Source organism: Populus euphratica, unplaced genomic scaffold (genome assembly GCF_000495115.2).
Source record: "Populus euphratica unplaced genomic scaffold, PopEup_1.0 scaffold3.1, whole genome shotgun sequence".
NCBI lineage: Eukaryota > Viridiplantae > Streptophyta > Magnoliopsida > Malpighiales > Salicaceae > Populus > Populus euphratica.
Genome location: NW_011499847.1, coordinates 1396443 through 1420493, shown reverse-complemented (window position 1 = coordinate 1420493; position 24051 = coordinate 1396443). Strand labels below are relative to the sequence as shown.

Sequence of the window (24051 nt, the reverse complement as noted above, 5' to 3'; positions counted from 1 at the left end):
TTAAAAGTACAACAATTCATTTTAAAATTATTTTAAAATCAAATTTATTTTTATATTTTCAATCAAATACATTTATATCCTTATTTTTTATTTCAATATAATAATCAAACACTTCTTTATTGATCAAGAACCTATATAATACTTGGAATGTATTGCTACGAGGATTATATCTTTGTCACTTTAGCAATTTACTCATTTATTTTCTTTTTAATTTGTCTAAGATATAACCAGAAACGGAACAAAGTTTTTTTCATCAGGGGTGCTATGCATAATACAATCCATTTTTTCTCTTATCTTCGGCTCTTTTTTTTTTTTCCCAGTCCTTGACCTTTTCCCTCGTTTTCTTGCCCTTCTCTCCTTGATTCCTTTAAGCTAAACAATCTTCCCCGTCTTCCCCGTTGACAACACTATCAATCTCCAAACCAACTGTCCATTCCCTGGCAAGCATATCTACAACTCGTTGATTTGTAGATGTGCTGCAAGCAATGGAGAGTGGACATGGAAATTGATAATGATTTCACAGAGAAAGAAGTGAAAGGAGAAAAGACTCGTGAGTGGAAAAAAAAGCGCTCAGGAGGCCGCCGGACCACATGGTTTATCATCCATTGATTTGGAGAATTTGGTCGGTGAAGCGCTGCTGTCAAACAATCCGTTTATGACTTTAGACATCATTAGAGAGATTTGTGGGAGGGAGAGATGGTTCATTTGTAAAGAATTAATGGCCAACAAACTCCTGCATCCAGGTTCTCTATATATGTGCTAGAAACCCTCTTGCTGATAGACGGTTGAGTACTTCCTCGTGTGGTCACCAGCTTGCGACAAAACCTTCGTTCTTCAGATTTTGCTGCAAACTTAGCTGACAGAATTGGAATGACCACAGGCCCACCGCAGGAGGTCTTTGATCAGCGACCGCCTCGAATGCCATTGTGCTGGTGATGTGGTTTAATCAAAATGGACGAGTAGTTGGTTGTGCAAGTGGATCGAATACAGTGGAAGATTTAGTGTATGTTTGATGGAATGCTTTTTTCTTTAACTTGGCGTAATTTTCTCCATAGATTTTATGATTATAACCATTTACAAATTAAACTCTTTTAAGAACTTACCGAGTAATATGGATATAAATTAAAAAAAATTGCAAATTAGATAGAGATAATAACTTTTTAAATTTAATTAATACTTTTAAATACAAAATGTTAAATAATATTTGTCAACCTTAATAATTCTTTCTATACATTAATTGGCACATTAACATTAACATGTTGAGTCACTTAGATTAATTTAATTAAATTAATATTAAAATTAATTTAAATTAAAATTAAGCTTATACCTAATTTTAAATCACAAGTTTATTAAGTTAATTTGTCAAATCAAACTAGATTGAATTTAATAATTATGATACGAAGAACTAGCATATGGATTTTAAGAGAGAAATTATCAATAATGATGAAAACAACAATATGACCAGCCTTTGGACAACAATAAGAAAATCAGAAGACAAAGAATTCCTTGAGAATTAGTAAAGATTTTGGTTCTTTGCGTGTGTATTTATGAAATTTGTTGAAGTTAAATGATCATAACCAATTGGTTTACTCAGAGACAGGAATAGAAGATCGATTTCTTTTTCTTAAGCAAAAAATAAAATAAAATCAGTCCTCCAAAATTCCTGGTGGTGTTTATAATTTCACGATAATGCACCGTAATAACTACAGAGATTCTATTACAGTTATGAGTTTTTAAAAGAAGTTCTATGAGATTTTATCATAAAAATCAGTGGAGGAAGAGATCTCAGTTGGTCATTTTACAAACTCACACAGCTAGGTGATTTCTTTCTTAGCCATGAAAAGACACACATTTTGAGAACTCTGATGCCGACATTCGACGCGTGCTTATAGTTATGTGCTTTCTGTATAATTAAGAAATCGTGAGATGAACCCAACAACCAGATGGGGTAGCAGCCAGGGATCATATGAACTTGGATTTTATGGCTTCACCCTTAAGGAATCTTCCTGAAATTCCCTCCGTAGAAGGGCTGAATACAATGGTGTTTTAACCAGCAATAGATGCACCTTGTCGGAACTCCACACAAGATATTTTCAACATTGCAAATTTGGCTGTTATTTTCGCAGAACAAATGTTGAATATGAGCAAACAGAGGGACTTCACCATAAAGGTTGAATCACCTTCTGCTAGGATGGCAGAATTGCCTCTATGAATGACAGGCCATGACTTCACAAATCCTATCAGAAATTTTAGCAAAGGAAAGGATAACTGAAAGATGATGAGAAATTGACACTTTTGAACATAGAAAACAAACAATGCATGTAGGAGCCTGCTTTTGAACAAAGAAAACATCATCTAAGCGAACTTGGACTAGGCAAACTACAAATACACGTTCTTAAATTGCTTTGTGAATTAAGGGAAAGCCTCGATGACAGATTGCACAGCCCGAATTGGATTGATGTTGTAGCTGCTAAAGCCAGCCTCCTTGAGGACACAATCCCATTCCTCAGAGGTCCTCTCCTTTCCTGAGTTGGTGAAAGCCATCATTGCCATGTCTTTCATGAACCTCACAAACTCAAAACTGTCCTGTTTCTCTTCTCCAATCACTGTTTCAACAATAACGACCTTCCCTTTGTCCTGTGGAATAGCTTCTTTACATTTTCTAAGAATTCGGACGCAATCATCATTATTCCAGTCTTGCAAAACCTTCTGCAGTTTATATAGTAAATGCCAACAGAGGTGTGATCAGAAACAAAGAAATTATATTCGTATAAGACTATTTTTTAGTGGGACGTATTTGATTGGAATTATTGGTTGAGATAAATGCAGAAATCAAAGAAGATTAATCATAAGAATAAGCCGAAATCTACCCTATCTTGATTTGGCCCAACAGTAAACCAAGTTGCACCTGAAATTTTTGGTTAGGTGATTAATTCAAGGAAAATACACTAACCATGATAAAAACAGCATCAGCCTTTGGAACACTGTCGAACATATCTCCTCCAACTTGCTTCACTCCTTCACATTCCGCTGCAACAGACACAACATGAGGAAGATCAAAGTTGATGCCTTCAATCCAAGGAAAAGCCTTGACAAACTTTCCCAAAGCAGTCCCATTACCACCACCAACATCTACCAAAGTTTTTAGTCCATCAAACAGCTTTGGACAGCTTTCAATTATAGCAGACACTGCCAGTCTAGCATCACAAGCCATGGCATCGTTAATTAGCCTGTTGAATGCAGGATTTGCTGCTGCATATTTCCATATGTCACCACCATAAGCCGCTTCAAATGCTGCAGTCCCATTTATTCGAACTCGGGAACTTAGATGATGCCATGGTGCTAGCATCACAGGGCTGCTCTCCAACAAAATAAAATCAGCCATGCTGTCTTCTCCCTGCCTGAGTAAACGACGAGAAAGAGGCGTGTGCACATAACCTGCGGTGCCTTGGATAGTTGGTTCCTCTTTGAAAAAATGGTGATGCACCAAGAACCGCATGATGCGATCAAGAGAGCATGGAACACATCCTAGGTTGGATGATAGCTCTGATAATGCCATAGGACCCTCATGGTTTTCGATGGCTTCTGCTATTCCAAGCTCAATAGCACACTTAACTACAGCAATACCACTAAATCCAAGTACATATTTCCATATTTCAACTCCTGCTTGCGCGTCTTCTTCCTCTTTCATTTTTGAATCTCTTGATGTCCTCTCCATCCCTTTTATGTGTGCAAATCTTTCCCTTCGAATTTATCAACGAAATCCTTAAGAGAAACTTCAGTTTGAATCCCCAAATCTACGATAAGATACGGATATATTTTCGGACAGTAGTTTCAGATTAAACTAGCAATATATTCTCTTACGCTACCACTTTCATATTGTTTTTTATTATATGAAATTGACTGCTTGTTTGGACAAGTGCCAGGTATGATTCACGTTGTTGTTTAAGTTCAATTATGCATGAATACGTGGGTCCATGTCTTTTTCCCCAAATCAATTTAATCACATCATCCTTTCAAATCTTTCGTGATAAAGTCACGTTTCAGTGTTTGAGAGTACAAATCTTTCGTGATAAAGTCACGTTTCAGAGAGTATGATTTTAATTATTTTTTAAAATATTTTTTAATTAAAAAATATATTAATAATATTTTTTATTTTTTAAAAATTATTTTTGAAATTAATATATTAAAATAATTTAAAAACATAAAAAATATATTAATTTAAAATAAAAAAATTAAATTTTTTCAAAAATATTTTTAAAAAGCATTTTACAGGACTGCATATCCACTCAAAATAGGCTCAGCAGTAAATTTCACATGCTAATAGGTAGATAAATGATGAAGTTAGCGCATCTTTATTAAAAAGTACTACATAAGAAACAAAATTGTAAGTATAAATTTTTTAAATTATATACACGTTTTAGTGAAGGTATGCTAGATTTATTAAGACCCAACTACAATTAAACATGATAGCGCGCTAAGTCTTGAATATCCTTGCGCAATTCACCAAGCCCTATACATGCCCCAGAAAATCAGCATCTCCCTAAGAACATCAGCATCCTCCATGTAGCTCGCCCAATTAAACAACTAAATCATTATTTTTGGACATGCCTATAAGAATGATCTGAATAAAAAAATAAAATTTTTATTTTTTATTGTATATATATTTTTAAAGTATTTTTATAAATATTATTATATTTTTTTTAAAAAAAATATTTATTTAGACATCAAGAATCTCATTTCTATCCGAGCTAAAGAGGCCTGATTTGTCTATGTGGATTGAGATTGCCGATTTGTTACTATTTGCAATCAGTCGCCTTCTGTGCATGCAGAAGACGCAAATAGCAATAGAAACAAAGAGGAATGCTGATGTCTATGAGACACGAATGATCAAAGTTGTAGTTTTTGATTTGGGCCTTGCTTTTTTGGCGTGAAAGTAAACTGGAGGGTATTTTTTTTTATGGGTCCCTCGTGAGGCTGCTGGGACTGTGGCAGAATGGTGGGATTAGTTGGGGTTTTTGAGGTGTTGAAAATCAAACTATCACCATGACAAAAAGCAGATTAGTTGGGGTTGTGCCTTCATGGTTTTGTTTTTTTTGGAGGTGCTAGTCATTAGTTATATTGATTTATCAAGTATTAAATATAAAATATCAATTATTTTAGTTAAAAGAATGAATGAAATTGTTAAGATCAATTAATTAATCAATCAATAATTCAATTCAGAATTTTTATTCCTAAATAATTGAATTTGTTGGGACCCATTAAAATAAATTTTAAGAGTTTGTGAAAGCTGGCTTCCAAAGGGTAGGGACGACATGTCAATTTCTACTCTAGAAAGGCTGGCAAAAACACTGATCCAACTTTCAACTAGCAATAGACACACCTGGCCAATAATTCAACGGTGGCCCCCTGCCTGAAGCACAAAGATTTTGTCAACATTTCAAGTTCAGCTCTTGTTCAAATCACTAGAGTGAAAATATTCTGCACTCATCATAGAAGTGACATCTTTTCTTTTGATCTTTGGTATGGTTTGTTTAAAAGGTTTTGTCTGCATTTTATTTAAAATGCAAATATAACCTATTTGATAAAGAAAAAACCACAATTTACTATTCATATGTCCCATATATTTTTGCATTTGAAATATAGAAAAAGAAAAGTAAGTGATTGTTGTATTTTGCGCACTGTTTAGCTATACTTCATTGAACAGTATAGTCATCTCTACTATTCTAGTCGGATCAGTTCTGGCCGGACCGGGTCTGATATAAAGCTCAACATGTATTGAATCAGGTCCGATTTAGTAAAATAAAAAATAATTTTTTTTATTTTTTAATTATGTTTTATTTGAAAAACTAGTGTTTAACATTATTCAATGACACTACTTAAATTAAACAGAAATCGCTTGATGATGTAGCGTTTGTAGAATTTAATCACAATTTCAATTTTGTTCCTGATTATATTTTACTTGATGTTGTTGCGCGCTAAAAAAACTATAGTCTTTATCAGATCTATTTCATACATGATGGAATTGTAAATAGTTTAATGGAACAATAAAAAATATTTTATATAAAGTATTATTTATTTCATGATATAATAACAATAATTAAATTTACAATATTTAAATTAAAAATCATCAATATTAATATATATTTTTTAAAATTATTTTATAATTTCAATTTTAAAAAAACATTATTAATCAAATATATTAAATTATTTTTTGTTCCATCTCAATTTCAACATCAAAGAAATATAAACATTAAATCATCCTCGATCAAAAACATTTTTTATAAATTATCTCTTTTCAAATCACAGCCATAACAACTATTAAAATACCTAACACGGAAAAGTGCCCTTTATGAATGACAATCTATAACAACAGGAATTCTGCTAGATATACAGAGGCTTCCTAGATGAAGATATAGAACAAGCAGACGTAGAAGGCCGATTTTGAACATGGAAAACATTAAACTAGTGTGCAGTGGCCAGTCTTACAATACAAGGTAGGGTACAAGTAAAAGCATAATGAGACCGAGCTACACTGAAATACAAATTAACGTCATAATGCGTAATTCCTAAATCACCGTGGAGATCAAGGGGAAGCAACAATGACAGATTGCACAGCACGAATTGGTTTTATAGTGTAGCTGCTAAAGCCAGCCTCCTTAAGAACGTATTCCCATTCCTTGGAGGTCCTTTCTTTGCCTGCGTCGGTATGAGACATCATTACCATGTCTAACATTAGCCTCACAAATTCAAGCTTATCGTCTTTCTCTTCACCAACCACAGCTTCAACAATTATCACCTTCCCCTTGTCACTCTGTATAGCTTCTTTACAGTTTTTCAGGATTTGGATGCACTCCTCATCGTTCCAGTCATGAAGAACCCACTGCAATAGGAGGAAAAAAACAGGTAAATTACCTATGCATCAGTTCCCCTGCCTGAACCACAAAGATTTTGTCAACATTTTAAGTTCAGCACTTGTTCAGATCACAAGAGTGAAAATATTCTTCCATCATAAAGCAAACAAGGGACTCATCATAGAAGTGACATCTCTTCTTTGGATCTTAGGGGCAGCTTGTTTAAGAGGTTTCATTTTTATTTTATTTAAAATGCAACCTGTTTGATAATATATATATATATATATATAGTTTATTATTTATATATTATATAGTATTTTTGCTATATAATTTTTGCTTCTCAAATGCAGGAAAAGAAAAGTAATTAATCTTTATTTATTGCATACTATTCATGTTATACCTCATTAGTGTAGCCAATTTCACTGTTTTATAAGGCTAGTTTTGGCCAGACTGAGTTCGGTTCAAAACTCAATATGTATTGAACTGAGTACGATCCAGTATAATAAAAAATAATTTTTTATTTTATTTTTTAATTATGTTTTATTTAAAAAATTAGTGTTTAATATTATTTAATGACACTATATAAATTAGACAGAAATCACTTGATGACGTAGTATTTGTAGAATTTGATTGCAATTTTAATTTTATTCCTAATTATATTCTACCTGATATTGTTGCACTCTTAAAACACAAAAAAAAAAAACTATAGTCTTTGTCATATATATTTCATATATGATGAAATTGTAAATAATTTAATGAAACAATGAAAAATATTTTATATAAAGTATTATTTATTTCATGATATAATAATAATAGTTAAATCTATAATATTTAATTTAAAAACCATCAATATTAATATATTTTTTTTAAAATTATTTTATAATTTTAATTTTAAAAGTATTATTAACCAAATACATTAAATTATTTTTTATTTAATCTTAATTTCAATCTAAATTTTCACCAAAGATACATAAACACCGAATTAACCTCAACCAAAAATATTTTTTATAAAATATATTTTTTAATTATAATCCTAACAATTATTACAATACCACACACACCCATTTGATACGGAAAAGTGACCTCTATGAATGAAAATCTAAAACATCAGGAATTCTGCTAGATATACAGAGGCTTCCTAGATGAAGATATAGAACAAGCAGACGTAGAAGGCCGATTTTGAACATGGAAAACATTAAACTAGTGTGCAGTGGCCAGTCTTACAATACAAGGTAGGGTACAAGTAAAAGCATAATTAGACCGAGCTATACTGAAATACAAATTAACTTCATAATGCTTATTTCTTAAATCACCGTGGAGATCAAGTGGAAGCAACAATGACAGATTGCACTGCACGAATTGGTTTTATAGTGTAGCTGCTAAAGCCAGCCTCCTTAAGAACGTATTCCCATTCCTTGGAGGTCCTTTCTTTGCCTGCGTCGGTATGAGACATCATTACCATGTCTAACATTAGCCTCACAAATTCAAGCTTATCGTCTTTCTCTTCACCAACCACAGCTTCAACAATTATCACCTTCCCCTCGTCACTCTGTATAGCTTCTTTACAGTTTTTCAGGATTTGGATGCACTCTTCATCGTTCCAGTCATGAAGAACCCACTGCAATAGGAGGAAAAAAACAGGTAAATTACCTATGCATCAGTGATGATGATATACGGATAATTATTTTCGATTCGATTTGGTTTTTATTAAAAAAATAATTAAATCAAAATAATTTTTAAAAAAAAAACCAAAATCAAACTGAAACCATTCAAAAATTAGAGTGATCTCAGAGATAGGTTGAGAATGCTCACTGTGATATATAGATATCATTGAACAAATTCTTTGAATTCAGACTTGGAAACCGAGAACTTTCCCAAGCCAGTTGACCAACTTCTGATTCTAGCTTCTAATTAATGCCTTTCTTCACAGAAAGTTAGTAGGAAATGGGGAGTTGGGAGGAGGAAATCTAGCCATTTGGACTTGTTCCAATAAGCTAGCAAGTGTAGTGAGTGAATAATATTATTTTCCTGAAGTACTAAAGGGACAAGGCACTTCAAAAATCGGACAAAGGTCGGTTATTAATTAACCTGATTCTTTCAACATCAATGTCCTAATTTAGGAGGGAAAAAATGTATTTATTACTAACCATTAGGAAAGCAGCATCAGCCTTTGGAACACTCTCAAAAAAGTTACCACCAACATGTTTAACACCTTCAGATTCTGGAGCAGCAGAAACAACATGGGGAAGATCAAAGTTTGTGCCCTGGATCCAAGGAAAAGCCTTAACCAGCATCTGCAAAGCAGTCCCATTACCCCCACCAACATCCACCAAAGTTTTAACCCCATCAAACACCTCTGGACAGCCTTCAACTATTTCTGGCACTACCAGCTTAGCATCACAAGCCATTGCATCATCAATGAGCTTGCTGTGAACTGGATTTACCAACGCATATTTCCATACATCATCTCCATGAGCCCCCTCAAATGGTGAATTGTTATCGTTCAGGACACGGGAACTAAGATTATGCCATGGTGCCAGCATTACATGGTTGCTCTCAAACAAAAGAAGATCAACCATGCTCTTTTCTCCCTTCTTAAGTAATCGGCGAGAAAGTGCTGTCTGTACGTAAACCGTGGTGCCTTGGCTAGAAGGCTTCTCTTTGAAAATGTTATGATGGACTAAGAACCTCATAATGCGGTAAAGAGAGGAAGGAGCACATCCAAGTGAGGATGATAACTCTGATAATGTCATAGGGCCTTCACTGTTTTCGATGGCATCAGCTATTCCAAGCTCAATGGCACACTTCACAACTGCCATATTAGTAAAGCCAAATATGTATTTCCATATTTCAACTTTTGCGTGTGCCTCTTCTTCATCTTCTCTTATTTCTTCGTCTATTTTTGTCACTGATCCCATCTCTCTCTCTCTCTCTCTCACACACACACACACACAATGGTCTTGGGTTTTTTTGATTATGCACAAAAGCTTCCAAGCTGAAGCTTCAATTATACATATCCAAAACAGGACCCCATTAGAAAACACGTTACATCAGTACGATCCGCTAACGATTACTTTTTTGGCATTATCTTGGCATTACTTTTTCAGTTATATTTTTTAAAAAAATTGAATATCTTTTAGTTTTAAGTTAAATGTTTTAGGTGTTTTCATAAATTTTAATATATTTTTAAATAAAAAAATATTTTGAAAACCTACCAAACTTCAAAACAGACCTTAAACTAACTAATCATATAGCACCGAGTATAAGAATTCCCCTGGCAAGTTATTTGCATTACATGATTTTTTATATATAATTATAGAGTACACACATAATATTATTATTAAAATCATAAGTTAACATGTATTTAATAGGTAAAATCAAACTCAAAACTCAAAACCAATTAAATTAAATTTAACTCATGTAAAATTAGTGAACTCGATAAATTCAATTTATTTTTACAAGTTTCACTAAATCTATAATATGAATCAAGTCATGTTCAAAATTAGCTTTAAAATGTTTGTTGATCAATTTTGTAAGATTGAACATATATTTCAAACCGTACATTGTATATAGTTGAAATTTTACTATGAAATATTAGACATATAAAAATATATTATGATAAATTTTCGGGTCAAATGAAATTTAAAAATATAATAGTTTAGAGGGTCAAATTTGACAGACAAATATTATTAAATATGTCAAATTAGATCTTCATCTACTGTTTAAGATATATCTAGAGCTACCAGAAGGATTTTATTGTGATTAAAGTTAGGTTGAAAGCTAGATTTTTTAAACTTTCCAACTATATATCAAAGGCCCAATAATTTATCTAGATGAAAGAGAATAACATGTTTGAAATTAGGAATTAAATCTGCTAATAATATATGAAAATTAAAGATTCAGGCTACATAAAGAAATTTTAACATTAAGATTTTATTATTATTCTATTTTATTTATTTATTTTTGAATAATTATTTTTAATTTCAATTTTTTTCTAGCGTATTAGACATTATTTAGAGGTTTATTTCATTTATATTAGTTTATTACCAACTTAGACTCATTAACTTGCAATCTAAAATGTGTCAAGTATTAATTATGATGTAAACAACCAAATTATTACCAGAATCATATGTCTCATTAACTTGCAATCTAAAATGTGTCAATTCTGACTTATTAATTATGATGTAAACAACCAATTTATTACCAGAATCATATGAAATTCTTACCATTTAGGTTATTTTTCTATATTGAAAAATTTTGTTATGAGATTTTTTATTTGTCCTTGTCATTAATTTATATATTCATACTATTTATAATATCTCACATCAACATATGAGTATTTGGTAGGTGACCTTATTTTTTTTTAGATTAAAGTGGATGTCCGGGCCAGCTTTCGCACACCACGACTAATCCCATGGACCCTGAAGTTAACGACTATGTAAGCCTTCAGTGATCATCATATGAGCAACCAAGAACTCAAACCTAAGACCACAAAGGGAGCAAACCCCTTGATCCCAAGTTTTTACCACTTGGTCACTACCTAGATGGTAGGTAATTTACCACTTGGCCACTACCTAGATGGTAGGTGACTTTATTTTTTTTTAGATTAACGTGGGTGTCCGGGCCAGCTTGAGCGCACCACGACTAATCTCACGGCCTCTGAAGTTAACGACCATGTAAGCCTCTAGTGGTTATCATATGAGCAACCAAGGACTCGAATTTTAGACCACAGAGGTAGATGACCTTATTACCAGCATTGGTTGCTGACTTGTTATATATATTTGGAACCATGTGTGGTCAACAAAAACAAATTAGTGAGGATTACAAAGCCTAAAATAGATAATATTTAGCAAATTGAGTAGGACTGTCACATTATCTATGTCTTCCATTTTATTTAGGTTACTCATTAATTATAATATTATTAATTTATATTATTAGATTTTAATATAATTTAATTTTTTAGTTGGAATTATTAATAAGTAATAAAAAAAATTACTTATAATTTTACAATTTAAATTTACTATCCAAATTTATATTATATTTTTTATATCAAATAAAATAAAATATTTTTGACACCCTCGGTACAAGAGTTCAAGAATTCCTCGAGCGAGCTATTGCATGAAAACATGTGGTTTGCTTGCTCTGCGTACTCCTCTTTTTTTTTTCTTTCACAACATGAGGTAATCAGTTTCTGCTAATAACTGGACACCAACAAATCTTGCTTTCCAGTTTTAATATATTTTTGGTAATAAGTTAGGTTGATCAGAGCACATCATACGGTCATATGGGGACACAACTTTTTTTGCTTTCAAAATATATTAATATTAAAAATTAAAAATAATATTTTAATATATTTTTAAATAAAATACTTTAAAAAACAACAAAAGAAACACTATCTAAATATGTTAAAAATTTTAGGTATTTTTAAATCGTTCTAATGTACTAATATAATAAATATATATATATATATATATATATATATATTATTTTTATATATATTTAAATAGAAAACATTTTGAGAACCTAACAAACTCCACAACAGGTCTCATCATTGGAAAATAAAATATAATCCGAAATAGTTGAACATGTTTTCCGCACAATTAGACACCACTCAACTACCACCACCACAAAAGTACTATAAAATTTTTACTCAATATATTATTGCTTAATCATTGGTTCAAAGTTTATACTTTTATGTATAATTAAAGAGCACAGAGTATCAGAATTCCTCGAGCGAGCTATTTGCATTTCAAAACACGTGGTTTGCTTGCTCTGCGTGCTCCTTTTTTTTTTTTTTTTTAATCGTGTCCATTTTTTTTTACCCTTTTTTTTCCTGCATGAGGTGCTCAGTTGCTGCTATCAAGTGGACACCAAGCAATCTTGCTTTCCAGTTTTAATATATTTTTGGTCAAATGTTAGGCCGACTACAGCATATCATATGGGGACACTACATATTATGTTTCCATTTTTTGGCGGACCTCAGGGCACATGTAATGTCCGGTGGGGTGAAAAAAGTGTGATTATTTTTGCTTTCAAAATATATTAATATTAAAAATAAAAATGTTTTAATATATTTCTAAATAAAACAATTTAAAGAACCAACAACAATATAATTCAAACACTACCCTAACACAGGTGGCAACAGCCACGGTGATGGATGGAGATGCAATTAATTGCACGATAATCTCTTTTCGGAAAAGAAAAGGAAGAAGACGAAGTGGAGGATTTCCAGGCACTGCTGGAAATCAAAAGGTTTGACATGGGAAATTGAAGAGGGCTTCACCCTGAACTGAAGGGAAGCATTGCAGGAATTCCCTCCCACAGTAGAAGGGCCAAAACAACCTCTGCCCAACATTACCTTGACAAAATAATCAGATAAAGTAATCAACAGCTCAGTCCTTCCAAGTTACTGATGAGTCGGTCAAAAACTTGTCATGAATCCATGATTGAGAACTTCACATAGTAGGTTACTCATGCTCCTTTCCTCTCCTCTCTCTCTCTCTCTCTCTCTCTCTCTCTCTTTCTATATATATATATATAGATAGATAGATAGATAGATAGATAGATAGATATCTTCTTGCATCTATGTACACATCAGAGTCTATCAACAAACTGTTTCTTCACAAAAGCAGATTTTAATTTCTCCACCTCAATCAAAAGAGATGAATCTCTGTCACAGGCTTCCACAAGGACTTCAAACCTTTTCTCAATATCACTGGCCTGCAGTGGCAAACCACCTTCCTGCATCTCAGGCAAGCGAGATGATAGCTTGTAATAACGAACCAATTCCAGCATAATTCCCTGTAACATGAACTGGATAGTTATTATACAGATAACATATTGATGCTTGCTCCTAAACCGAAAAAATCTTCACCATTTACAAGTTTTTATTTTATTTTGACCGCAAAACAAATCTAGTTTTGTCCAAATACAGAAAGGGTAGTGATGGATGGTCATTCCAGATTGCTACCAAGTCAAATAAACGAGTAACAATTGGCTGCTAGAAGATTATAAACACCTAGATAATATCAGCAAATAAACACTTTGATTTTGATATTGAATTTTTTGAATGATGTGTCACCAACGTTTAAGGCTTAGATATGCAAAAGTCAAGAAAACTACTTATTCAATCAGAACCAAACCAATAGGTAATTCGCCCTCCAGAAAAGTTTAATACCTCATGCCTCTGCTTCTTGGAGTAGTCTCGCAAAAGAGATTTTGCAAGCTTATTTCGCAGTGTTATCTTGTCATTGGCATGAAACAGGAAAATGAAGGATGAAAGGTGGTGTAGAACCAGGGTAAATGCCATTGATCCTCGAGTTGCAGCTCTATCAAGAGCACCAGAAACCCATGCTTTGACATAAGCTTCCAGAATGCCTTCATTGTCCTGCAATGGACCAAGTTTCATAAATAAAAAGTGTCTGCATATTTTGATTAAACTCAGAATCTACTGCATACTAAAATTCTTGCAAAATCTTGACCGAAAATTATTTGAAATTGTGAAAATTTGAGACCAGCCCAACCATGACAAACTAAAGACCACTATTCCTGAGATAAAAGTAAAGCAAGATCTTGTGCTTGTTCTCGAAACCAATGCACAACCATGCATTTAGTTCATATCTCATCATTCCTGTCTAGACAAATTATAACAGAGAAATCACACTTAATATCTCCTATGAACCTCAAGATAACCTAACACACAAAAATTTATGTTCTTTCCCCCCTTTTCCTAAAATTTCCACCAGTTGCAGCCAAAGACAAGAGCTTCATTCTCTTATTAAATCAAACCCATGTTACTTTGACCCTTCATTTAACTTAGCACCTGCGTCCAGCACTGGACACTCGGACACTCCAATTATCTCGAAATGAAGGAAAGTTTTTAAAAATAGTTGACTCGAGCGTCCATACATGTCAGACACAGACCCATGTCATATATGGATCCCATGTCCAAGCAACATAGAATGGAAATCATGCAAGCTCGAACTAGGCTGCAGATAGAATTAAATTCAACTAAAATAAGTTCATGGCCAATATAAGAAGTTGAAGGTTTGCAGCTGTACCTCAACAGGTTCAAGGTAGCCTTCTGCCTCAGCAAAGCATTTCTCCAAAGGGGGCAGAATTTCAAGAACACGAGCATTGGTCAATCCATTCCAGGCAGCAAGTCTCACAGGAGTTTCTGTGCAACGATGCAAATATACAGCCACTTGCCGGCCAAAAATTATATCACCATAGGATATAGAAGCAAACTGCTCTACAAGAGTTTCAAGAAATGTAGAATAACTCTCATGAATCTCTGATTGAAACCTCAAAAACTCTGAGGCAGATTTCTTCCCAGTTTCTGGAAGTACATTTACATTATCTTCCAAAAAGTGTTCAGCACTTCTAACAGATCTTGATTCATCAAGAAGCTGACCATAGAGGTTTTGCAAGGCTTCGTAAACATCCCTACTCTTGTCATCCTCAAGCACACCCATTCCACTAAGTAGTATGACAGATAGAGAATGCAACTTCCAAATTAAAGGTGTGAAGCGAACAGGAGAGGGAGCATCAGTAGGCAGGAAAGAGGACATGGTTTCCAGGCCTAGCAGAAAGAAAAGCCCACCTTTAGCAACTTCAAGTGTATCATGGGTGTGCTCAGTAGGATTCCGTCTATCTGAAGAACTTTGAAGACAACCCTGTTTGTTAGTGGAGATGGTTGCAATTGGACTGAGAAACCAATGCAAGGGAAGCGGCAGTCTCTGGTGAGCCCACTCTGCTGTCAAAGAAGTTAAATGATTATCTTGCCATGTCATGTCTGATATGTCCAGATCCTCATGTATAGTTTCCAGGGATGATTTTCCCTTGGAATTGTCCTCTGGCGTGGCTTTCAATTTCCTCTTCACAGACAACCATCTATTCTTAAAGTGAGAAGCCAATGTGTTGCTAAAGGACACATAGTCCTCTTCTTTATATTCCCATCCAAAAACTTTCACTCTCTCATTCAATTGTAGAAATCTCCGTGTATAGAAGTCAAGATACTTAAGAACAGGGACATCAAGCAAAATATCCAGCGCCTTCTTCATAACAGGCTTATCCCTTGGTCCAATGGTTAGGAAAACTCCTAAAAGAGAAGAGATCATGTTCATTGCGAACACCATTTCTTCATCAGTTGGAACTTCTGTGGTAGACAGGCTCTGGAAGATTTCTAGCATGCTGGTTAGCATTCTCGCATCTGTTTGAGCCAACAAAACAGTCATGGACCAAAATCCTCCACCAGAGGCACCCCAACCAATGCCTATCCCTGGGGTTGGTCCTCCTCTACCAAATGTCTCAATTGACTGCACAGAGTGCCATTCTGATGTTACAAACTTAATAAAAAGATTAAGCACGCATTTCAATTCAACCAAAGAACTCTTTAGTATCCCATCCTCGAGTATCTTTGATTCTCCTGAGCATCTGTATTCTTGGGAAGGTAGACTATGGATCCCACTCTTAGCTAATTGAATCAAATTATCAATGGATACAAAAACACAGATTAGCCCATGGAGGCAACAAACAGAAGCTAATGATGTTTCAGAGTTACTGTGCTGTCTCAAATGGCACAGTTCATCAATGAAGCTCAAAAACCCATTTTTAACAACTTGAAGCCCAATCTTTGGAACAAATTCTGGCAACCATGGCACATGCTGACCACTTCCCTGGAGTCTCAAGACATCCTCTGGGATCAATCTCTCAAGCAATGTGGAGAGCATATGCAAGACAGCTGAATAGACCCACAACAAGGAACTAATAGATGAATCTTGAAAAACAAATTCACTCCTATTTCCTTTCTCCCACTCAAAGATTTTAGAAATGTATGGATCACTTATGGATGCTATCCACTTTAGAGCTAAATCAATCATTGGAGTCACAAAACTCCAAGACCAACTTTCTTGTTCATCACCAGCACAATCTGACATCTGATTGCTTGCATGCTTCTGCATATAGAAATTTGGAAGATTTCTAGACAATGCCTCCAAAACAAGATATGCCTCCTTAGAGACTGAAGCAAATTCACCGAGAACATTGCTCTCTTGAAGTTTCGTGAATGTTGGTGGATTCAACCACAAGCACAATGCAGGGAAGATATCTGAAAAGCATGATATACAGAACCCATAATGGATGCAAGCCTTCCAAAGACATAGTTCTTCAACCATCAAAGCTGATGATAGTTTACAGATCTCCTTCCCAGATTTTAGCCAGTAATCAAGGGAAGAAGTATACCGATACAGATGCCATGTCATAGCCTGGACAAACCCATTCTTTATTAACTCAATGCAATTGTTCTTGTCAGATTGAGCCAACACCTGTTGGACATCAAAAAAGAACATTAAATGGCTCTGTCTTGAATAAAGCATTAGCTCTGTCTTGAATGAAGCATTAGAGACATTAACCATGCAATAGAATAAATAGGACCAGGCGCCAATTTATAACTTTCAGAAACGTGCAGAAACTTCTTACCTTCAAAAGCCTGACAGATTTTATTTTAGAAGGGCGAACTTCTATATTATCTCCCATAGTAAACCTGTGGACAACCATATTGACAAGCCTTTGACACTTCATAATTGCATTTGCACATGTTAAGGAATGCCTTGCTATACCGAGAAGTATAGAAATTATGCATTCTTCCAAAGGAGCAGAAGGGTCAGCCTGAAATCGGACATAGAAAACTGCAGATCAAAATACAATAAGTATGCACGAGGGAACGATCATTTAAATCAATAATGCAGGACACAATAATTCAACAAAAGATACTAAAGTATAATACATATGGTTCTAAAATATGTCTTCCGATTTGAGTGTTAGTGATTTCAAACATCCGTTATTCTGAAAGAAGCACTAAGAACAATTCTGTGACAAGCGCCAAAAACAAAAAAACTAAAGAAAAAAAACTAAATTCACATCCATCTCCATTTTACAGACCTCCAACAGAATTCATCCTTAAGTAAAACATTGTAGAAGTGATAGTCAGTTCACCCACATTGACTTTAATCACAAAATGTTGTTTTTTTCTTGTCAATATAACTACACTTACTTGCAGAAGATAGCGCATCTTATGAAGGATTCCCATCCTAACCAAACCTGCAGCAAAATCCTGGCCAGCAACAGCAATATCATCCTGAATTGTGTGTTTGCCTTCAATCTCACCATCAACGATATCCTCAGAGAAAGCCATAATATTAGAAGGTTTAGCATTATACTTCCAGAAACCACCACGAAGAAAACCAGCATCAATGTCTGGTTTGCTTCGAAAAACAGGAGCAGTGAAGATATCCTTCTCACAAGTTGCAATTTTCTGCAAGCACAATATATCAAACTCAACTAATGCCAGAGAAATGCTCAGCTACGAAGAAAATGTCCAGAACTTTACCTCTGAGATCTCAAAGAAAGTCTCATTCAAATCACAACTGAGTACAGACTGAATAACTTTTGCACAAGCTATTACTACAGAATGGTGATTATCATCAAGACACATCCTACAAATCAAAACACCATTAAGTTTACCATTGTGTCATTGTATGAAGCAAGGGATTCAATCATCATTGTCAAAGGGCAGTGACAATAAACAGTAAAAGAATTCTGGAGTGGCCAACCTCAATGCTAAAACAAGCTCAGGTTCAGGGCCAAGTGCAAAGGCCCAAATAGCCTCCCAGTCATCTGACTTGTCAACTTGATTAGCATTGCTCAAAGTAGATCCAACTTTATTTTGTTGGATACCATGCATCGCATTATGAAGCACAGATGCAAGAAGATGCAATGCAAGAGCACGTTGTCCTGGAATCTGAAACTAACAAAATTAGCTTTGCACAAGAATCATATAACAAAAATCATAAGGTGTTGCTTTCCATTTATTCAAGAAAGCCAAAATTTGAAATTAATTCACTTAAAACTAATTGGTGAGCTATGAATGATGTTAACTGACCACACTTCTAGTAAGTTGCACTGCTTCTTTGATTGTGTATCCTGCAGCACCAGGGTCTCCCTCAGTCCGCAAGAAGTCACGTTCAGCTACATTATCAGCACTAAGCCCATTGTCACTGGATATATTACCTACAAAACAAAAGAGAATGCTCAATTTCATGGCACGGCATCTGTTACCCCTATAAATAAAGACCGCATCTAAAATGCAAGTTTATCGCAAAAAAAATCTACTATTATTCCAGATAACAAAACCAGGTTCAACAACAATCTTTCAAAGAGGTTTAACATGAAATTAGAAAGAAGAACTGTGAATAGTAAAATCATTACTGGTTTATGACCAAAGGTGAGGAAGTTTGAATAACTTTTATATCTAAAAGTGCTCATTAAACAATGGGCAAAGGTGATCACCGAGCTATAAAACTTTCTCAGGTTATTATTATGTTAGACATTTGAACTTCTTATTGTCTACTGAAGATTTTAAAATTGGCTACTTGATTAGCTTCTTGCCTAAGTTACCAAAACCTACAGGTTTTGGCCTTCGTGATTATGGGAGGAACCATCAGCAATCAATTAAGTAAATCAAATAGCATGATGAGGTGTAATTGTTAATTACTCAATGCTCAATAAATCCACCAAAGATAACAAAACTGAGAATGATATATGACTAAAAAGATATCACCCAAACAAACTGAATGACAATAGGTTGTGGAGTAAATTAGAGAATCAGAATTTCATTCATCGTTTTTTTTTTTTAAATGAATGGGTGATATGGATAAAGAACAAATACTTTAACAACAAAAGGGATAAGAATAAGACTTTAATCATACCAGTATCGGGTTCATCTGCAATAACAGTCCCTTCCAAAGAAAACCTTAATCCTCTAACTGCCTCAACCCTCTCACTCCAAGTATTCCACAAACAGCCACTGGTTGTGCTTAAATCATGCAGCACATTGTTATCTAGACCACTCTTTGTGTCTTTTGATATATTCGCTGTCATCATCTCTGGCCTCTCACTCCCTGATTGAGGAGAAATCTCTAAGTGTTTGATCAAGCGATTCTCAATGGGGATGCTATCCACTTGACTACTGACAGCCTCGCCTGAACTCGAGACATTTTTCTTCTTCAATTTTTCTTGGCCACGTTTTTTCAGCAAGTTCAGCAACTCAGGGTTCATCTTCTCCATTATCTCAGCCTGTGCTTCTGCAATCTCTTCAGCTGACATGCTCTGCAACCGGGAACGATTTTCTGCATCAATCTCACTCTCGAGAAGCTTAGACCCTTGTTCATTCCCATGACTATTGAAACCAGAGCTAGAAACTACAGTTTGATTGAGCTGTTCTCGCTTCTTTAGCATCTCTGACAAGGCACGGTTATTTATCTCCATATCAGCTACAGAAGTGGCAGACCCTTTCACTTTAGCTGGAGGCATAGAAGAACTTAAATCAGTTTCTATATCCACTTCCATTGGAACCTCACTAGCTGGAAAGGGGTCATTTAACAACTTTCTATTCTCCACGTGATCTACTGCTTCTCCATCCTTCCTATATTTTCCTGTCTTCTTTAATCCAGCCCTATTTTTTTCTACCTCGTCAATCTCCAATGAATTATCACTCGGGACCAACTCTCTCCACCGGCTAAGATCCAAACCCTTTTTCTGCTTCCTCTTTACTGGATGCGCAAAAGCCGATATTGGATTAGAGTAAATAGAATCATCATCATCTTCTTCACCATCATCCTCACTATCATCATTAGCATCCTTTATGCTACTTATCGGACCCCAATGCTGCAATTAATCAAATCAACATATAAATTCATAAACATCCACCACGCAACCATGAATAATTTCATCAAAACCCAAAACAAAACAAAAGAACCACCAAGATTGGTCAAATTGTGTGAAATTCAAAACTTTTTTAAGTATCCACTACGTCCCATTATTTTAATATAGCTCTAAAGCAATAGAAACTCAACCATATCCTAGCCCTAATAAAATCAACTATTTCTCTTCTCCAGCTCTGAAACAAAAACCAAAGTTCAAAACTTTCTCGAAAGCTCAAGACCTTTTCTTTCATTAACAAGAAACAAGACCCAATATGTCAAAGAAATTGGCTTCAAATTTGAAGCTGAGAAAACTGATAGTCTAAAACGCAAAAGACTGTGTAAAGGGGCTTACAGGACCATGGGAGCGGTGGCGAGCAACAGGGAAAGGCAAAACAGAGAGCTGAGGAGGAGGAGTAGGCTTGTTTTGTGGGGTTTCCGAAATACCCTTTTCAATAATGCTACCAATTAAACGTGAAGCATCATTTTCACCAATTTGTAGTTTGTTGGCTCCAAAAACCTTTTGAGTTGAAGTTGAGGGATTTGTCTGGTTTTTCCTTCTACTAATGTTCTGCTTGTTGACGTCCATGTTTAAATTGCTTTCCACTTTTCTCCGTTTCTCTTTCGGTTCGATTCGGAGGGCACAGACAAGAATCAAAGAGAGCAGAAGCTTCAGTGAAGGTTTTTATAGAGAGAGGCCAGGAGAGAAGGATTGGTTTTGGGCTTGGGTTTGTACATAGGTTTGTGATTAACTGATTATACAATGGGATTATATCTATTACAAACAAGTACAAATGCTAAACTTTGTTTACAAAATAGCCCGGCTTCTATTTATACTTTCTAAAGCACCCTTTATGATCATATGCTTCTCTTCCTCGAAAAAAAAACACAAAGGAAAAGCCCAAACTTTATCCTCTACATTCTCTCAAGAAAAATAGTCTTTACATAAACAAAAGAGACAGGAAGGATAGCTTAGAACATTGCTTCATGTCTATCTCTTGCCATATATTGTGTTTATTCTCCGAAGGAGTGAATAGCAAGGGATATTGAAAAATTATGTTATTGCACTTGCTTCAGATCTTGTTTTTCGACTGGACTTCAATTTAACAGGTTAAATGATTGTTTACAGGCTCTGTCAGATCTTAAAAATATCACTGTGAGCTCTTGTTAATTTAATCATTTGAGTTTTTTTTCTTAGATTCAATCCGATTTATTGACATGTCATGAGAAGAAACAATATACTTGTAAAGAAATTTAATAAAATCTCATATTTAAAATCCATTTTATTGAATATTATAAAAAACACAATAACATACGAAGGGCTTTATTAGAATTGGCTTGCTTAAAACTAAATTTAAGATGATAATAGATATTATTTTTCACATATAAATATATCAAAATAATATATTTGATTATAATTTTTTATATCAAGATATTAAAAATAATCTAAAAATTTATAAAAGTAATTTAAAACTAAATTTTTTTTAAATCTTTTTAAAAACACATACCAACGGCGAAAAAAGAAAAGAAAAGGAAGAAGCACTGCCTAAGTGGATTTGTTCAAGCTTCTTTATCATTCAACTCAAAAGAGAACACATACATATAAGCATCGGACTGATGACGTGTTTAATTAAAACAAAATGATATATATATATATATATAAACCACAAATTTTGACAGACACTCTCTCACTTTGGGCGCAGCTACCGAGTGCAATGCGGGCTACCAGACTAGGCCTGGGCCTTGATTGCCTGAAACGCAGCCTGCGAAAATACTGGGGCCCACCCATTGTAATTTACATGACTTCCGTCCCGCCTTCAGTGTTCTCTTCCCGATGTGGGATATCAACTCTCTGGGTCCTCAAGGAACTATTATCCTGTATCATGTACTAGCGAAGTGCCGAAGTGTTTTTTCTTCTGGTTCTCCAGACCTAAGCATGGAATCTTTTGAGATGAGCATAAGTTTTATAAAGAGCCAACTGTGTAAGATACATGGAGTCAGTTTTCAGTTCTGGAAGTGGTGGTGGCTTTCGTTGTTATAACGTGGCGTGATGTCTCTAATATGATGGCTTGAACTGGCATCCTTCAAAAGCTCAAGGTATTTGACAATGCACAGTGAGATTGGAATGCTACCATGTAACTAATGATTCTGATGCATAAGATAGCAAGGATGGCTGGTTGGATGGATTCCATATTACAGAATCCTTACTACTGCAAATAGCGATTTGAATGCTCATCATGTCATCTGATCTTGGCTTGGCCATCTCAATCTGTGCAAAGACCTGAACTTTTGTAGTATCGTTCAAGCCAGAGTCATCGGTGATCCTCCTTCCAGGTCTCTTTAGCCAAGGGTCCCAAAGAGTGCCAATGATTCCACCGTAAACAAATGTTTTTTTCCTCTCCCCTACCTGCGCTCCACAAATGTAATCCTAAATCACACCCCGGTTTTAGAACTTTCTTCCCATTCCAAATTGGGAATTCTGAGCTCTCCGGCAACTCTACCCTCCAGCAACCCTTAAAGAACCATTGTCAACACAGACTGAGTTCCATTCCTTCAAAAAAAACTTTCAAGCCTAAACCACCCTCCGATCTTGGTGTAACTAAGTCCCAGGCTACAATCTATTAAAATGCTTCCCACTTCTTCTTTTTTAACCGAATTAAAGATGCTTTACGGAGCATGGTATTCTTCAATCCCTTCTCGCACTTCTGCAGTAACTAAGCAAGTGCCAAGGAAACTGTACCTATAGATATGTTTGCACCGATCTAGCCTCAAGCAAATTCTAAATCGACTGATCATTAGGTTGATTCAGCTGAGTTTTTTAGGATACAGAAAGTTTTGGTTGGATTGTGGTAAAAGTATTTTCCAAAATATTTTTTTTATTTAAAAATATATAAAATTAAAAACATGTGTTCTGTCTGCTTACCTCTTCAATTCCTTTGAAAACGAAAAAAAAATTACGTACTATTAATTTATTTATCTGTGCCCCCTAGCACATATAAAGAGTAATATACTGTTTGTTGTTGGTATCCCACATCGGGAAGAGAGCAATAAAGACAGGACACATGGCGGATAAAATAGATTGGACGGGCCACTGAACAACATACTTACCTGGACGGGGTCTTTGGGCGATCAATAAGGCTCAGGCCTAGGCTGGTGGCCTGCATTGCACTCAGCTGGTGCATCAGTCTAACATCTCCCCAAGTGGGAGAGTGTACGTCAAAATTTGTGGTAGAGGGGGCCTGCGCTAGCCGCGGCCCCTGTCTAATATATGTAGAAATTTTATTTACGCGTAATGAGTTTGTCCTGAATAATTATTTAGAAGCCGACGACGGGGGTCTCAATTGATGAAGTCATGCTATATAGGTTGTTTTTATACTAAAGACCTTTTCGATTATCACGAACGAATACTGATGCCTTGAAATGTGGTATGCCACCCA

General features: G+C 34.9%; 3 protein-coding genes across 6 annotated transcripts; all 3 read right to left on the bottom strand.

Annotated features, from left to right (window-relative positions):
- Positions 1-2067: 2067 nt before the first annotated feature.
- LOC105140419 ((RS)-norcoclaurine 6-O-methyltransferase-like) lies at positions 2068-3858 on the bottom strand. The gene is made up of 2 exons (XM_011047253.1): positions 2954-3858; positions 2068-2709 (listed from the first exon to the last, which is right to left on the bottom strand). Exons 1-2 carry the CDS (start codon positions 3716-3718, stop codon positions 2413-2415), a joined length of 1062 nt encoding a protein of 353 aa, XP_011045555.1. The 5' UTR covers positions 3719-3858; the 3' UTR covers positions 2068-2412.
- Positions 3859-7918: 4060 nt separating this feature from the next.
- Positions 7919-9828, bottom strand: LOC105140414 ((RS)-norcoclaurine 6-O-methyltransferase-like). Its single transcript, XM_011047238.1, has 2 exons — positions 9002-9828; positions 7919-8472 (listed from the first exon to the last, which is right to left on the bottom strand). Exons 1-2 carry the CDS (start codon positions 9770-9772, stop codon positions 8176-8178), a joined length of 1068 nt encoding a protein of 355 aa, XP_011045540.1. The 5' UTR covers positions 9773-9828; the 3' UTR covers positions 7919-8175.
- Positions 9829-12943: 3115 nt separating this feature from the next.
- IYO (RPAP1-like, carboxy-terminal protein) lies at positions 12944-21341 on the bottom strand. 4 transcript variants are annotated; one of them, XM_011047210.1, is made up of 11 exons: positions 20970-21341; positions 19622-20579; positions 18796-18923; positions 18467-18654; positions 18244-18349; positions 17908-18168; positions 17334-17522; positions 14915-17179; positions 14032-14241; positions 13412-13655; positions 12944-13366 (listed from the first exon to the last, which is right to left on the bottom strand). In XM_011047210.1, exons 1-10 carry the CDS (start codon positions 21201-21203, stop codon positions 13449-13451), a joined length of 4746 nt encoding a protein of 1581 aa, XP_011045512.1. In that variant the 5' UTR covers positions 21204-21341; the 3' UTR covers positions 12944-13366; positions 13412-13448. The 4 variants fall into 4 exon arrangements, with proteins under 4 accessions (XP_011045512.1, XP_011045505.1, XP_011045519.1 ...); XM_011047203.1 differs by having other exon boundaries at positions 12944-13346; positions 13418-13655; XM_011047217.1 differs by having other exon boundaries at positions 12944-13362; positions 13426-13655.
- Positions 21342-24051: the final 2710 nt, after the last annotated feature.

Coding starts and splice junctions, on each gene's coding strand:
- LOC105140419 (XM_011047253.1), bottom strand. CDS start 3,718: ATGGAGAGGACATCAAGAGATTCAAAAATGAAAGAGGAAGAAGACGCG. Junction 2,710..2,953: donor CTGATGCTGTTTTTATCATG/GTTAGTGTATTT, acceptor TATAAACTGCAG/AAGGTTTTGCAAGACTGGAA.
- LOC105140414 (XM_011047238.1), bottom strand. CDS start 9,772: ATGGGATCAGTGACAAAAATAGACGAAGAAATAAGAGAAGATGAAGAA. Junction 8,473..9,001: donor CTGATGCTGCTTTCCTAATG/GTTAGTAATAAA, acceptor CTCCTATTGCAG/TGGGTTCTTCATGACTGGAA.
- IYO (XM_011047210.1), bottom strand. CDS start 21,203: ATGGACGTCAACAAGCAGAACATTAGTAGAAGGAAAAACCAGACAAAT. Junction 18,924..19,621: donor TGCAGATGAACCCGATACTG/GTATGATTAAAG, acceptor TTTGTTTTGTAG/GTAATATATCCAGTGACAAT. Junction 18,169..18,243: donor CTTTCTTTGAGATCTCAGAG/GTAAAGTTCTGG, acceptor TTGTGCTTGCAG/AAAATTGCAACTTGTGAGAA.